General features: G+C 41.0%; 1 protein-coding gene across 1 annotated transcript in view; it reads left to right on the top strand.

The window, feature by feature from the left end:
* CUBN (cubilin) overlaps window positions 1-17,828 on the top strand; it is a 258,922-nt gene that overhangs the window by 88,129 nt on the left and 152,965 nt on the right. Inside the window, exon 28 of the mRNA XM_041765335.1 lies at window positions 2,737-2,887. Coding sequence (XP_041621269.1) covers window positions 2,737-2,887 — 151 coding nt within the window. The remainder of the gene's footprint in view (window positions 1-2,736; window positions 2,888-17,828) is intronic.

Consider the following 17,828-nt stretch of genomic DNA (forward strand, 5'->3'; position numbering starts at 1 on the left):
ATTTTTGCTCCCTCATCTTGGCTTCTGTCAACTATCTAGACAGATGCTTGCTAATAAATATACCTAGCCAAAGCAGCACAATAGTAGACAAATCAAAAGGAAGCTGAAGTGATAAGCCTGAAAAATAAACTTCATCTTGATTCACTTGCTTAAAATGCTTAGGTTTACTAAGGGTGAGTTATATAACAGACTTCTGAGTGTCTCTCCGTAAATCTCTGCTGACCATCCTCCAAATATCATAAACATGGGTGCCTGATGAGCAGCTAGTTTTGAGAGCTCAAGAGATAGGCAGAGATTTAGAAATCTCTAATTTGTTATGGCCTTGAACAAGACCCTGGCTGCCCCTTCTAGAAAGCAGCCACAAAGAAGCCACACTCTTTGTTGCCTAAAAGAAACGCACTGAAATTTAGGACTGAAAGACCCTAATATGTATCTAACTATGCAGGATTCAAGTAATAGTGCAGATTAAATCCCATTGAAATCAATGCAGTTGTGGGGGAAACTATTGTGTTCATTCATTGAAGATGTACTGGGAATCTGCCCCCAGCTAAGCCTGAATGAGACAGGAGACTAGGAGAGGGGGTCTGGGCTCTAAGAAAACTCATAGTCTGTCGGGGAGATAGGACACACATGCCCATAACTAGAATACAAGGGAATGTGACCATTTTTACAAAAGAAGCACAAGTAAAAAGCTGAGGGGTTTCAAAGGAAAACTAATTTATGACTAGCTATTGGGATTACTCCCTGGGGGTGCATTGTAGAATTTGGTGATAAACTATTCCATGTTCCAGTCAATGTGTTTCAAACACTATTTTATATCATAACATTTCAGTAAATAAAAGTAGTTTGCTCAGGGGACCTGGGTGGCTTGGTTGATTAAGTGTCCACCTCCTGATTTCTGCTCAGGTCATGATCTCAGGGTGGTGGGATCCAGTCCTGAGTAGGGAGGTGGGGGTGGGGGGGGGAAATCCATGCTCAGTGGGGACTCTGCTCCGCCCCACATGCCTATCACCTGTGGAGCTCTCTCTCTCTTTAAAATAAATCTTCAAAAAATAATGATAATTTTGTCAATTTGGAATGTATTGAATTCAGATTATACATTTACTTACAGACAGATGCAAGCATACACACACACGTTCTTACATATGTATACTCTATAAGAGAATAATCAAGGAAATCCATTAGCCTACAACCAAATATTTTCAATTTTGTTGTGATGGACAGTTCATTCCAAGGTAACTAGAACAAAGTAGACAGTAATGTAGATATTAGTGGATTAAAAGAAAATACAATGGTTTGAGTCACTAGGAGCCAATCTTTTTGGATTGTCATTATCTTTCCTAATTGAAGAGATATGGCAGAGAAGCGTTTTTTTAAATTTTTATTTATTTTATTTTATTTTTTTAGTTTAGAGGTATGTAGCTGATGAAATCAGCAAATGAGGCCCATAAAGGGTACGCAACAGGATGCACAAATAGCTCAGTGGGAAAGTGGGCAAAGACCTCAGCAGAAAAGTTTCAAGGGAAGAAATATAAATGCCCGATAAGCGTGAAAAACCTTCAACCTCAAAGTAACATAAATTAAGACAATTACAAAATCAAACAGATTTTCCCTGTCAGCATCAGCTTTAACCATAATAGTAGTCGTAATTGCCAAAGTCCCCTACAAGAACCATTTCAGTGAGCTGCTAGTGGGGGATATGTTGATATAAACTTTCTGGTAAGAGATTTAATGATATATATCAAGAGCCATGAAAGATTATACTCTCTGATTCATTCCCTTTACAGGAATCTTTTTTGAGGGACATTCAAAATATCAAATAAATACTCATATTGGCAAAAAAAAAAGTGGAAATGTCCTAAATGAACTACAACAGAGTATTGATAGCATTTTTTTTGCCATTAAAAATGTTTATCTAGGGGGATCTCTGCGTGGCTCAGCGGTTTGGCCCCAGGCTTCGGCCTAGGGCGTGATCCTGGGGTCCTGGTATCTAGTCCTGCATTGGGCTCCCTGCATGGAGCCTGCTTCTTCCTCTGCCTGTGTCTCTGCCTCTCTCTGTGTCTCTCAAGAATAAATAAATAAAATCTTTAAAAAAAAAATGTTTACCTAGACTACTGAGTGACATGCTTAGGGAAAAATTGGGAACACAATCGTGTAGCCTGATATTATACACACACATATACACCTGGACACATGTATATGTACCTATATAAACAAGTGAAAAAACATTGGCAAGAGAAATTTCTGGTATTAACAAAATTTTTGTAGTTATCCTCAGTGGGATTAATTTTTATATTTACCTTTTACACAGCTTTCTAAAATGCTGAAATTTTTATAGTTAGTATTTATTTAAAAATATATTCCTCTTACAATTGTAAGACTGCTAGTCACTGAGCATCTCTCAGGTTTCATTAATTGTGAGCTCATCTCATCTGGCCCACCATTTCCTTATTCTGTGCCTGGTTCTTACTTTCGAGGGAACTTGCTAGGTTGACCTAAAACCCAACATTAATATTTGGATTTCCAGATTTATTGGGCTTAGGAATCGCCCATAAAACTCTCTATATATAATCATCTATTTTAATTCTTACGTAAGGCTCCTTTGCTCAAACCACCTCAGCAGATTTACCCTTAACCTTTCAGCCAAGGAGCAGCTTTTGCTGCATGAACAGACTTTGCTTTTTCCCATCTGACAAACCATGTGAAATTTCTTAGGAAGTTTCTCCTTGATTTCAGCTCTATGACGGCCCCAGGCGGATGGGGCGCTACTGTGGAGCAGATATGCCGCCTACAGGGAGCACCACAGGCTCCAAGCTTCAGGTGCTCTTCTACACCGATGGTGTTGGTCACCAGGAGAAAGGATTTCAAATGCAGTGGTTCATTCATGGTAAGCCCTGTGCTGATCTTAGTTGTATTTGATAGTTGCTATTCGACTAAGAATTATCCCTGTCTCCATTCTCTCTTTGGAAACAGCACCACCCATGAATAATGGAACCTGAGTAGTAATCCAATGCTAAACCTTGGAATGTTTCCTCAGATACTGGTGGCTCTGGGAGAGTTAATTGTGGTAGGGTTAAGAGAGGACAAGACCTAGATTGCTGCTAAAGTCATTGCAACGATAAATTGCTGAAGAGAAAAGAGGGGAGCAGAGTGAAATTTCTCTTGGTCTCAAGACCTATACCTGGGTGTGGCAAGCAAATTGCCAGGTGGCACTGGAGTCTCCTGGGGGGAGTGGAATAGAATGAGATTCAAAGCTTATTCTGACATTAGCAGAAGAGGAATGGCAGAGGTAGGAGTAAAAGGGCAAGGATGAGATACGCTTCAAGAAAGAAGGGGCAGGGGAAACCTTGGGCTGAGAGGGCAGCAGGAGTAGAGAGCTCACACTGAGCCAGGGCATGTCTTGTACCTGCCAAAAAGAGTTGGGGGCATGTCAGCACCCACCTATGAACTGGTGGTGCAGAAAGCAGATAGGGATAAATCATCCCTCTGAGAATGAAAATTCATGTGTAACAAGAGTTCTGAAACTTGTAAATTGACCTCATGCGGCCCAGTCTAAAAAAAGTAGGCCCCAGAGAAGGGATTCTCAAAATGTGGTGAAGAGCAACATCAACATCACCTGGCACTTATTAAAAGTGCAAATTTCTGGGCCCCATCCCGGACCTATGGAAGCCTGATGATTGGTCTCTTAACTAGTCTCCCTGGTGATTAAAGATTGAGAACCACTCTCCTCGAGTGATTCCCACACCTAAAAAACACAGTCCTTGTGAATATTATAGTGGCAATTCTCAACCAAGGTCTTCAGTGGTATGTTTCAATCAATTTGAAAGAGAAGTGGAATTGCAAAATTATACCAGGAATCACACAGACACCTGAGTGGTTACCCTACTGTCAAAGTCAGGAGTGAGCCCAAGGTGAGCACACATAAATATGTATTGTGGTTGACTCTGGAGGCTTGTTGAAATCATAGTCCATTTATTATATGAATCTTAGCACTATTCAGAAGTGAATGCCCTTATTGTGTACTTAAGAATTCTAGATGTCCTGCTAATATGAACTGGAGACTGGGTGTATTTCTGTTCAAATACAAGTATGGGGCTTTCAGTATTTAAAAATATTCAGTGGTAATCCACAGAGCTACTTATAGCTTGAAATACAGATTATAAATTCCCAAAGTGAACAAGCTAGGATAATTAAGTCTGTGAGAGTTCTGGCCTGTTCTCTTCACTGAGTGGATAGATTTAACCTTGAAATATGAATTTATTGACCTGTTAAGTGAAGGGACTGGATTGATCTATCTGTGTAATACAGACCATCTCTAGTATTCTGTGATTCAGAAATGGCATGATTCTAAGGCAACTAGAGAAGAGTGTGGAAAGAAAACCTTGCAGAAACAGGAGCATCTTGAGAAATGACCCAGATTTTCAAGGGCTGTGGATTTTTCCAGGACAACGTTTCTCAGACTTTTGTGTGCATGTGAATCACTGAAAATCTTGTTAAAATGCAAAGTCTGATGCATTTTATGCATTCGTGGGCTGAGGTAAGGCCCACGAATCCTAAATGAATCTCTAAAAAGCTCCTGGGTAATGCTGGCGTCTCTACTCTATAGACCATACTTTGAGGAGGAAGGCAAGAGCAGATGTTAAGTCTGGAGACATAAAATGGTAGAAAGACAGCATCCCTAGAGACTAGAGAAAGCTTCTAGGGTGCTCCAAGGGCTCCCTGTACTAACAGCAGAATAATATCCTCCGTCTCTCAGTGTCAGGAGGATACCAGCTAGTAACCTTAGTGCTTCAGAGATCCAAAGGGGAGAGCACTTTCCTGAGATGGAAGAGTGGAAAGAAAGAAATGCTAACCAGGAGGCGCAGGCTCAGGGCCTAGGGAAGCATCCTCAGCCCTTGATACACATTGGAATTGCTGGGAGTTGTAGAGAGAATCCATGCCCAGGTTTCAAGTTTCAGAGATAGGATTCAGTTTGTCCTCAGTGAGACCTTGACAATTGCTAATTAAAAAAATCTCCCCAAGTAATTCTACCAAGCATCTAGGAGCAGTGATTTTTTTTCTGTTGCTCCCTATACCCTTCTCCTTGGTGCGTTGTGTCCACCTGCGTTGGTGGTGCGTTGAAGACTCCCAGGCTGTTCTAGCTACCCCCCTTACGAGCCCACACTGAAGAGGACAATTTCATGGTCATTATGGGCTACACTGGATTACCATATCACCGGATTCTCCCAACCAACATGCGAGATGTGTTTGAATCCTCTGCTGAAAGCTCAGAGTGGCTTTTTGGGGAGAATTTTTTTCTACCAGTTCTATTTGGAATCTGTCTTTCTTTGGGAGGGTCAAAGACACTGTCTATTCTCTTTTCCTGTTTACTATTTCACAACTTTCTCCCAATTGCTGAAAGCTTGCTAAGCTTGGAATCTGAGTCGTACAACAAAATTTTGCCAGCTGGGACAGAGCTGATTTTTTTTTTTTTTTTTTTTTTTTTTTTTTACTCTGTGCTGCCCACTGTATCTAAATTACACTTGGGAAGAACCTTCTGGAAGGAGATTGTGAGGGGTCTAGATTTGTGCAAAATTAACTATCATATTCTATAGTTAAACAATGCTACATGTACATAGAGTTTCTACTCTGCATTTTAACTTGATCTTTAACTTGAGGTAGCCTGAGAAGAGGGGCCAACAGAATAGACTAGGGTCAGGGAAGAGGTCTTTGATGGGAAAGGTTCTCCTGCTTCTTACCCAGCAGAGATGGACAGAAGATATAAATCTGATTCACAGTTACCCGTGTGTTCATCCCACAGAAGCTATTTTGGGCCAGGTACTGTGCTCAGGCTGGAGCCAGGGTGTGAGTCTCACCCACAGGCCTGGTTCCTGGTTTCATAGAGCTACAGGTGTCTGTGAGAAGTAGCCACTAAGCAATACACTCACAAATCAACATAAAATAAAAAGTGTGCTAATGGCCACAGGAGCGCATAAAAGAGAATTTGATCTAGATGGGAGGTCAGAGAAGTCCTGCATGAGGATGAGAATTTTCGGCCTGTGAACTAAAAATCTAAGAGTAACAGGGAATTACATAGGCCAATAGGAGAAGGAGAAGGATTCCCAGTAGAAGAAGATCCCCATAGTAGGAGAAAGCAGGCTATGTGAGAGGCACCCTAAACCCAGGGTGGCTGGTGTCCAAGGTCAAAGGGAAGAGTGCCAGAGGGGCTGGAGAGCTGAGCTATAGCCAGAGCATTCTGGTCACTCAAGTCCCTTGCAGTTAGGGGCACAGGCAGGGATAGGGGCCACACCCTCTCTTTCATGTAAATCCTTGAGATTTTAAGGAGAGGAGTACTAGTAGGACCTGGAAGCACTGAAGCAACCTGGCATGCCACGGGATTCGAATTACACACTAAAGCACAAAATACAAATAAATACAAAGCAAACAAATACAAAATCCAAAACACATTGAAAAACTAGTCTCAGTGTTATAGTATAATAGGCATATTGTTGAGTACACAAGCCTGTGCACACGCGCATGTGGAGGTGAAGTGGTTTCAAGAAGCTTGTCTCTGCACAGACCCTCCAGACCTGTCTTTGGGTGAGGATCACAGGCCAGGGCCCAGGACACCCTGTCTGCTCCTTGCAGTGATGTTGCTTTTCCTTCCCCGGCTGGAAGGAAGTGCCTTTAAACCTCTAGCCTCTTTTCATTTGAGATATCTCAGACACTCATCCCCTGCCCTCCCACCCCCTGCCCCCTAACTCTTTTCCGAAGTGTTCAATAAGAACTCCAAAAGCTCTTCACTGAGAATTCAGAATCCAGGCTGGCATCATTTCTTGAGCATCTCTACTGAGGGACAATCTCCCTCTCCCCACCCCACACTTCATTTATTTTGCCAATTAATAAATAAGTCTGTTTTCAAAATGTGCTTCTTTGTCAACTGCACAAATCTTCTATTTGCTTTGAGAACATGGATGTACAATCAGCCTTTATTTGTGGGCCCATTTTTAAAGAAGCTCTGTAGATGTGAGATTAAACTGCACTGCCTCGCCTTTATGCAAACCATCAAAGAGAATCCCACTCTGGAAAGAAAAGAAATAGCCACAGTTGCCCTGCCTGGCTAAACGGTTCACAGTATTCAGTGTTGACAGCATTGTCCAGGGGCTGAATTCGGCCTCGGGGGCCTCCATCTGGGTTGGTGACGGGAATATAGAACTCTCTGCAAACTGTGTGAATAGAAGCCCTCCCCGCCCCCGTCCCCCCCCCCCCCCCTGCAGCTGGCTGTGCACACCCCTCGCCTCTGCTGGCCTTCCCCCCCAGAGGCCCTCTCTTTCACAGGCAGTGGGACCCAGCATACAAACAAGGTCAAGGAGCTTTGTGAGTGAAAGAGTGACATTTGCAAAGGGAGAGAACCCTTCAGCTGGGAATAGCAGGGGAAGGGCTAAGTGGCATGTGATCGGGAGGTGATGTCACCCTGGGTTTTCACAAAGGAAAGTGTGGCCTTTTCTTTGGGAAGATACATGACATCAGCCTCTTGAATGGGGTCTGGTTCCATTTTACCTTCTTTTTAGCCATTAACGAGATTTCTCAAGCCTTGAGGGAAATCGGCCAGGGAGACCATTTATAAAACCTTATGGAGATCCTCCATAGCTGGCTTGGTTTGAACAGGAGCCGGTGCCTCCTTGAGTACTTAAGGACATGTAGCACTGTATGAAAGGGCTTTTAGAAAATATATTTTTAGAGCTCTGGCAAAGGACCTCCATGGGGTCAGCAATGTTTCTCTTAGACCTTCCCTCTACTTTTCTTCCCCCCGCCCCCATGGTCTTCTCAGTAGTCTTTGTTTACTTTTGCTCTTTCAGGGGAATTCCTTCTTATTGGTAATTTTTATTTCTTTTGTGACTTAGACTGTGTGTACTGGGATTTCTGAGAGGTTCACCCTTGGAGGACAAAGGTTTTATCTTTTGTAATAACATTATGTATTTGCCTCATATGTGAATGCTGGGTCATCCCTCTTCGGGTGGGAGGGTGGATAAACTTGCTCTTTAGGGAGATCTGGGCTTGCTCTCCAAAGAACAGATTGCTTGCAAGTGTTCATCATGTTACAGTGATTGCACATAGCCTCTGGAAGTAGGAATTTATCAAGAACATGTTTTTCATTCATTCAACCTACCAACCAACCAGCATATATATTTTTCCACTACTGGGTTCTGGGCTTGGTGTTGAGAATATAGAGAGTATATCAGTTTGCTCTGGTAGCCATAAGAACAGACAATAGGCTGGGTGGCTCAATCAGCAGAAATTTATTTCTCCTTGTTCTGGAGGCCTGGAGTCCAAGATCAAGGTATTGGCAAGTTTGGTTTCTCCGGAGGCCTCTCTGGTTGCTTGCATAGGGCACCCTTTCTGTTGTATGTCCTCGCATGAACTTTCCTCTGTGAGCACACATCCTGGTATCTCTTCACGTATCCCAATTTCCTCTTCATGCAAGGGCACCAGCCAGATTGGATCAGGGCCCATCCTAGGGACCTCGTTTTGATTTAATCACCTCTCTAATGGCCCTATGTCCAAATATAGTCACATGCTAGGTACTGGGGCTTAGGGCATCAATATATGAATTTTAGAGGAGAAAACTCAGCCCATAAACGAGAAGAAGACAGCATTCTTGACTTTATTGCGTTAGTTATCTAGTAGAAGAAACAGACAAATAAACCAACTGTAGAAATAAATCCATAATCTGTGATGCTGTGGGAGCGGAAGAGAAGGAGGATAGCCTGAGGGACTTTGAGGGTCTCTCCAAACAGCTTTGATACTTGAGCTGGGTTTTAAAGAAGGAACAAAAATGGATCAGTCAGACAAATATCTGGGAGAGAGAGACATTTCTAGGTAGAAGCAGGGAGGTTTGGGATGGCACCAAAGTTTTGTAATGAGCAAGGATTTCAGCTGAAGCACATGTTCTCAATGTCAACCCCAAGGGCATGAAAATTAGTTCTTAGGAGAGTGAAAAAAATATCTTGTACTTAATGAATAAAGCACAGATATGTATCATACGTGACATATAGTATATGTATAATGTTAGCATCCCGTGGGAGAGAACTTGGGAAAAAATATCCAGGAAGGTTCCCCAGAAAGTCAATCATGACCAAAACCGTTGGGAAACACTGAGCTCCAAGGAATGAGGAAATTGCGGCAGGAGAGGTGATCAGAGATTAATTGGTCAGAGCCATTGGAAGAATTTGGGTTTTATTTTCTGTTGTCTGTCCTGAGCCTTGCCTCTGCACGATGCAAAAATTCACAACCATCTGGAGGTATGATGTTTGCAGTGAAAGTGATTTTATGAATTGTGGTCAGCAAAGATCCAGAGCACGCTCACAAGGCCGGGATGTGAATCACACCGTCTGGTCCCCATGTCAGACAGAGGCCGTTCTCCTGCTGGTGACGAATTGCTTTCATAGTCACTTCCTGCTAGGCGGTGATAGATATAATGTCGCAGAGAGAAGAGTGTTAAAACACCTGTCCCAGTCTGCCTTTAAAATAGCCTCATTGACAATCAAGAATGTGCCCTCTGTTCAGTAAGTCGGTAAGCAATCTCTTGGTAAAGACAACTGGGTAAAAACATACTCCTGTGATTGTTTTATTTTTTAGTGTGATATAAGATCAAGAAATCCTGTCCTGTTTGGGTAGAAATTTTAGTGAAAGAGAAGCTTTTAAGAAACATTAGTTCTGCTTAAGTTAAAAGTTATTTCCCTAAACACTGACTAGGCTTTCTTTCACATTTATACATGTTATATCCTATCCTGCTTATCCTGGCCACTTCAACCTATTTGATTATTTTGAACTTTTGTCTTTGTGATACAGCAAACATTTGGGCATGGAGCCTGAATGAGCACAGTCTTCATGTAGAGCCAAAGCATCGATTTCTGCATTGTGATACTGTGTCTAATTTTTATTTATTGCAAATTCTCACTTGTATCTTTTTTTAATATTTTATTTATTTATTCATGAGACACACACACACACACACACAGAGACAGGCAGAGAGAGAAGCGGGCTCCTCGCAGGGAGCCCAATGTGGGACTCCATCCCAGATTCTGGGATCACGCCCTGCGCTGAAGGCAGACGCTCAACTGCTGAGCCATCCAGGTGTCCCTCACTTGTATCTTTTTTGCAAAGAAGCTCTTAATGGATGATGCAATTTTAAATAATCTATTAATAAATTGACTAATATTTGTAAAGTTGGGTTGATAATTTACCAAGAAAATCATGCACCTCTTTCTGCATTGGCTTTAGAACTTTTCCAGCAAGGTTCAAGTAATCAGAGGCAGCAATAAACATATGCAGACCTTTCAGAATGAGTGGAAAAGCTAAATTCTGACATTATTTGCCTCCTTGACAACAGAAAGTACACATACACACAGTTGATCTTCATTTAACGTTGGCTCTAAGTCTTGCAACCAGTGAGGGCCTTTTAGGAGACTTACGTCCCAATTCCCATGTTGCTACTGTTTGAAAAAGTTCAGTTTCCATTGCTACTCTTTGAAACAGTTATAAAAAGAAAAAAATAATAACTCCCAAACAACCATGACCTTCCCAAATCATATATTACACAATTTGTAATAGTCCTTGAGCTTTGGACCAAATGAAGGGCTTTCTTGAAATCTTCTGTTTGTGTTCTTATTCCCTAGCAACAACATCTCTGATAGATATTGCACATACTTTCCAGGGGATTCCACACTTCTTCATACAACATGAAAAAAGAAACCACACTTTTTTTTTTAACAGTTTCAAATTTTGTGGCAGCCAAAAATGACTAAACCAACACAGAACAAACATAGTGTTCAATGTGGAACACTAATTTTTGTCCCCAGAGGCTTCCCTTTTTGAGCATTTATTTAAATATTGCCGTATTTGTCTGTGACATTATTTATTCAAGGACTTGTTTTATTTGTGTGCCACTATGTACTCAGAGAAACTAATGCCAGCTTCAGTGGCATTGACTCACACAGCAAAGAATGGATCTCTGAGGTAGGAGGGTAACTACATTCTAGAAGGTTTAATAGAATTTTATATTCTCTGTATATGTAATGACATTAATACATTTGTCCCTGATTTTTTTCTCCTAGTTATACCTACAATTTACAAGCTAAATAATATAGATTTTAGTACTTAAATGTAACTTTAAATTTATTTTAAGATAGTAATTATGATAAAAATAAACCACATCACTAAATAAGGAGTAAATGAAAATATGATTTAAATGCTTGGTGCATTAAGTTAATTGACATCTCATTTATTATTACTGGACCAAATAATTATTTTTAAAATGTTTGGTGTTATTTTGAAAATGTTGATATTATCATCTTTTTAGAAAATGATACATGCATTGAGCCCTTTGGTTAGTTCTTTAAATATTGTCTCATGTTTTGTCCAATAATGCTCTGAATAAAGCATCATCATCCCCACATTACAGACAAGAACACTGAGGAAGGAGTCTTAGAGAAGTTAAGTAACCTTAAACTTAGAAATTCAGCAAGTGATAGAATCAGGACACAAAACCAACGTGTGGTGTAGAACTCCAAAGCCTATGTTTGAAAGAGCTGCACTCTGCCCAAAAGCAAGTAAGTTTTCCCCACAACTTTTAATTGCAAAAGAGACTAATCTATACTGCAATGCAGAGATGGTCAGAGTTTATAGCAGGGGATTATGTAACTAAATTCCCACTGAGGATAATGGATATTTGAAAATGAACATATGCCATCTTTCCCAAGTAAATACTATTCTGTTTCTAAGGTCTCCCCACTGAATTACACAATTCCTTCTTTTTTAGGTTCAAGTAGCAGTAATGGGAAAAAGCACAAGACTTAGCAAATGATTTGTTCAAAATAGCTGATGTTATTTGTCCTTCCACACAGAATTTGCTTTGTTCCTCATTTATAAAGTGCTCTTCCTTTGGAGATGCTACATAGGGTTGATGGAATCCTATGCTTCTGATCTGGGATAGACCACTGAGATTGTCTAATCTGTTACCCAAACTAGTTTACAGGAGTTTTGTTGCAGTGAAGAGTGACGGGATAGTTGCTCCCAAAATGGACTGGCTTGAGTGGAGGTCAACAATAGAGTGGAGCACTTGATTGGGTTAAATTAGAAGCCCAGCCCCAGAAAGTTTTGCCCTGGTTCAAGGAAATGACCTTGCTGGCTAGATGCCTGCAGTGTTTGCCCTGAGAGCAGCCTACACCCCTGGTCTCACCACAGAAAATGATCCTGTGGCTCAGGCATGGACAGAGCTTGGATGGTTAGAGGACATGAGCATTGCAACGTGCTCCCTCACACATCTGTCCATTTGTTGAGATGAAGCACCCTGGCTGTGGATGAAAGGTGTGGGGGGGGGGCGGGTTGGGGAGGGAGAGGGAAGGAAACAGCAGTGGGGTGTGCTGCAGAGCCATGCAGGGAGGTTCTCGAGCCTTTCCCTATAAGGATACTGCAGGCCAAAACAATTAAATCAAAAGAAAGTAGGATTAGAATGAATACTTTTAAATAGAAGTGTGAGTGTTGAACTTGGAAATAATATCAAGAGAACACATTTTCTCAGTCTTTGCCTGTTTGGGTGATTTCATAAAAGTGCTTTAGTAGCCTTAGGCAGGACTACACATGTATTTTTTGGGAGAAATTAGTCTAGTTGCCTTGGTCTCATCTCATTTCCTTAGAAGATATTTTTGTACTATTTTTATATGTTTTGTTCAGAAATCTTTGCTAACTTAAAAATTCATAAGAGAAAGAGATTGAGTGATTGACTTCTTCTGAATTGTAAGCAGAGAATTGTCACTGAGGAATCACTGTTTAATTTGGCCAGAGTGAGTAGATGAGGCCAAGAAAGGACATAGTTAATCAAAATGAAAAGATGATGTGATTGGCTGTACTTCTCTGGATCAAAATGAAATATTATTATCCTTTCACATACAGGAAATTAAAATTTAAACTATATGAAAAGTCCCCAGCTATGGTTCATTTCTCTTTAATGGGGTACTAAGGTGAAATAACTTCAATAGTCAGCTTCAGGATATCTCAGAGAGAACTATGATAATCTTAATTTTGAATATTTCCATGACATCTTATATAATCACTTAAAAGTCATTTTGTAACTATGGACAGAACTGATTTTGAGCTCTTCACCTCTATTTTCCAAGTCACTAACTTCATGGTAAGGCCTGATTCATTCTTTTTTTTTTTTTTTTGTCCCTACCATTGAAAACAAATGACTCTACTCCATATCCAGTGCTGTATGGACATCAGTCAGACAAGTGATTATCTCAAAGTCTGGACCTGGGATGAGGTCCTCCTAGAAGAGGAAACTTTTTTTTTTTTAAGAGGAAACTTTTAAAACTCTTACTGGTTACTCAGTGCTGAAAATCTTTATCCTTAGTTCTTGGGTTTGTGTTTCTTCTATTGTGCTACTGAGCCCTAAGTCTGTAGCTTTCTCAACAGTAGACTTTGCAGAGTCTAATGTTCGTGTTGAATCTAACCTCGAAGGTGATGGTATTAGGATGTGGGCTTTTGGGAGGTGATGGGGCTTTTGGGAGGTAATGAAGTCCTGGGGGCTCTGAGATTAGGCCCTTTATAAAAGAAGCCCCAGAGAGATCCCTCTGCCATATGAGGTCTGTGATCCAGAAGAAGGTCTCCACCCAGTCATGTGGGCACCCTGAGCTCAGTTCTCCAGCTGTCAGAATTTTGAGAAATAAATTCCTGATGTGTACAAGCTGCTCAGTCTGTGGTATTTTGTTATAGCAGCCCAAACAGACTGAAACCAACTCTCTCTATCTTCTAACCTTAACCAACCATTATCTCAACCTCAATGTGATAAATAGGAAGCAATTAACATGAGGAGTGGGGAGAGCTTACAAACCCTTACTCCTTCAGATATTACACTCAGAGTGGCTATAGTTTTGTTCCTGTCTTCAAGTTTGGCCACCCTGTCTATAAAGAAAACAATGAGGGTAGATTAGCTTCCCTAGGGCTACTGTAACAAAAATACCACAAACAGGGTGGCTTAAGACAAAAATTTATTTTCAAAGTTCTGAAGGCTAGAAATCCAAAATTCTGGTGTCAGCAGGGCCATTCCTCCAAAGGCTCTAGGGAAGAACTTTCTCTCACCTCTTCTAGCTTCTGCTGGTTTCTGGCAATCCTTGGCTTTCTTTGGCTTCTAGAAGCATAATTCCAATCTCGATCTCCATCCTCAGTGGCCTTCCTCCTTCTGTGTGTCTGTGTCCAGGTTTCCCTCTTCCTATGAGCCACTCTAATCCAATGTGACCTCATGTAAGTTTGTAACGTCTGCAAAGACCGTGTATCTAAATAAGGTCACATTCACAGATTCCAGGTGGATGTGACTTCTGGGGGACACTCGTTACCCTGACACAGGAGCTTCTGCAGCTTTTGAGAACTTTCTCCTCTCTTGGAGTCACCATGCTTTGTCTTCTTTCTTCTTCCTTTATTCTGAGAAGAATTTCACATTCCTTGGTTTTCTTATTACCTAGGCTTCTCTGGTTTCATCTGTGATTGCTCTAGCTTGTGCTAACCACCAAAGTCTCCCAGAAAATTAATCTGCAAATCCTTGAGGTCAGAACATATCCTTGAAATCAGATGGATTCTGGGGGCTCTACCTTTGGCCTTGTCTCCAGAGTCTAGTAATCCGATTTTTGTTTTTTCTCTTAGTAGGACGGATACCTACCATTTGCCTTTCTCCTGTGTCCCAGGAGAGCAGCAACTGCTTTTAGACTGTTGGGGAATTAAATAGTAAAATCAGACTGGGAATTGCTGACTTTTTGTGGTTCCACTATATGCTGCAGTCACCTCGGGACAACTTTGGCCATTTTAGGGAGCTCACATTTCTCTCTGCCTCCACCTTCTACCCCCATCCTTAAATTTTTATGTTCAAAATTGTTTTAACTATATTATTTGCTCTCTCATAGATGAAACAGAAGTGAGGCCTCTGTACTCCAGGAAATAGTTCAGTCTTGCCTTAGGGTGGACTAACCCCCACTTCTGAGCTCCAAGTTGCCATTTTACATCATACCTGCCCTCCCCACCACCCCCCGGAAGAATCCTTGTTGGCAACTTCTTCCAGCCATCCCACTGCCTCCACATGCAGCCCTCTAGCATGTCAGGGACAAATTTAGCTAAGCAGTGAGGCACCTCTCAAGGTATTATAGGAGAGAACATTTCTAATTTTAAATAATAGAAAAACAAAATATGCATCACTCATTTTAATGAAATGAGTGTCATGATTTATTAAGTTTAAAATTTATTCTTTTACTGTATTTTGGCTTTTCACCTCCTTTTCAACATCGACCCCTGATTTCTCAGGTGTCTCCTTTGGAAATTAAAGGACAAGGATGTGAATGTTCTGTTTGGGCCTGTTCTCTGTTCCTTTTCTTCCAGTCTTTGTGGGCCTTGGCCATGTCAGTTCCATGTTGGCAGCCCTCTCAGTGCTACTGGTTTGTGGGATATAACCTCAAGAAAATGCCAAGAGTAAAGAAGGGACTGCATTTGAGCAAATGCAGGGAAATACAGAAAGCACTTTTTAAAAAGAGTTTTATTTATTCATGAGAGACAGAGAGAGAGAGAGAGAGAGAGAGAGGGAAAGAGGCAGAAACACAGGCAGAGGAAGAAGCAGGCTCCATGCAGGGAGCCCGACGTGGGGCCCGATCCTGGGTCTCCAGGATCAGGCCCTGGGCTGAAGGCAAGCGCTAAACCACCGGGGCTGCCCCAGAAAGCACATTTAATACTTTGAGCCTGTGATTCCATTGAGCTGTTTCATTGCCAGTTTGCTTTTATTAGAAATCTTTTATTTAAAAACGACACCAACAACCCAAAACCTTGAGGATAGAACATACAGAGATTATACTTAACTTTTGTATGTGCATTCCGAAATTTTGTAACTTGCTTGTTTTAGACAAAGAAAAAAAAAACAGTGTTAGCAAAGTCTTTTTATGAAAAAGATTTAAATTATCTCCACAAGTAAGCACGTTTAGCAACAGCTGTTAACTCTTCCTTGTTAGGAATTCAGTAGATCAATGTGCTTCCTGCTGATAAGGTAACACTTCCTTTCAGCTGATGACTCCCAGTTGGGAGGAAAATAAATCGAATAGATTATCAGTCACTGGTACTAAAAGTTTTACAAAGATTAACTAATTAAAACTGAAAAGCATGTGATTCTCTGTAGGACCTTATTCTATTCCAGTTCAGCTGCTGTCTAATGATATTAATATACTAGATTTTGTCAGATTTCCCTCACATTACATGAAAAAAGTTTTTTTGCTTTATTTTTTCGGGTTGCTGTGGTGATTTTCCCTTCAGTGGATGGACAGAATGGTGATGATGGCAGTGTTCAACATTACCAGTCCAGTGCTTTTGGGCTCAAGTGCCCAAAAAGGCATAGTGGAGAGATCACAGATCTGGGGGGAGGAGCTAGGGGACTGGATAGAGGTGGGGGGCTGCAGGCCCAAAGCAGCCCTCTGGAACCTCTCCTTGCTTCTCTTTAAGTAGGATAGCTGATACGATCATTCTTGACTATTGCATCTGTTTATTAAAAGTACCTTCAAAAACTCTGAGCTGCTGTGAAAATATGACCTATCTTTATACTGTAGCTTAAAGAACAATTTAATGAAAAACTTTACTTTGGTTATTTCATTTAATCTGTGCAACAACCCCATGAGGTTAAGGATGAATGCTGTTGCAGATGAAGAAATTGAAGATGAGAAATGTCAGTTATCCAGGTAGTAACACAGCCAAGGTTGGAGCTCACTTAGTCTTATGTCACAGCCTGTGCTTTATTTGCAATATTATTATATTTTCGAAAGTTTTGCAACCTAACATGCAAATTATGCAACTCAGAAATCGTGTTGTCTCCGCTATAAAATCTTCTCCTATCAACTGGCTATTCAGAACTACTCTATCTCTTCCAAAAATGTCTCTCTCAAAACCCTTTTTTCACTCTATTGTCTGCTCCTTGGTTAGTCTTTTCCTCAATCATTTTCCTTATGGCAACTCCTGAAATTTCAGCTTTCCTAAATCAATGTTCTCTATTTAAGATTCCTGAAGACCAGTTATAGAAAACTTCTCTATATCTTCCACATTTTTAAAAAAGATTTTATTTATTCATTTGACAGAAAGAGAAAGAGCACAGCAGGGCGAGCAGAAGAGGGAAAAGCAGGCTCCCTGCACAGGGAGCTCTGGGCTTAATCTTAGGACCCCGGGTTCACTTAACCAGCTGAGCCAGTCAGGCACCCCTATTTCTTTCACATTTTATTATTCATTTGACTGGACAGGTAACATGATGATGGAGAGGCTACTGGAAGTCTAAACATCACTTCCTATGTTATTTCCTGATAACGATTGGTTGATGTAACTTCCTTCATCTCCAGCCTCATTCAGCCCCCACCTCTCTTTCCTTCCCCTTCCTGTGATCCTCTCATCATTCACCCAAAGTCATTGCATCACTGACAACACCATGATTTTTAGGTTATTGCATAGCCACACTCAACTGTATGCTTTCTCAGCAGTTTCATTAGTTATAATATTCACACGTGTCTGTACCATTATTTCTACTCTGAGATGTTGACACCTGCGATTTTCCAGAAACCTTGTTTCTGTCACCAAAATGGGTGGATGGATTTAGAAACACATTCCTTCTGTGATTCATTCAGGGAAAAGTGTATTTTAACAAGAGATTTTGAAGTCCTAAACCCTATACCAAGCAAAATAGAACAGTGAACAAAACACTTTTCACCTTGCTGTCCTCCCCTCCAAAATTTATTTTTTTAATCTATTTATTTATTGAGAGAGAGAGAGGGAGGGAGGAA

Source organism: Vulpes lagopus, chromosome 8, assembly GCF_018345385.1.
Source record: "Vulpes lagopus strain Blue_001 chromosome 8, ASM1834538v1, whole genome shotgun sequence".
In the NCBI taxonomy this organism is placed as follows: Eukaryota; Metazoa; Chordata; class Mammalia; order Carnivora; family Canidae; genus Vulpes; species Vulpes lagopus.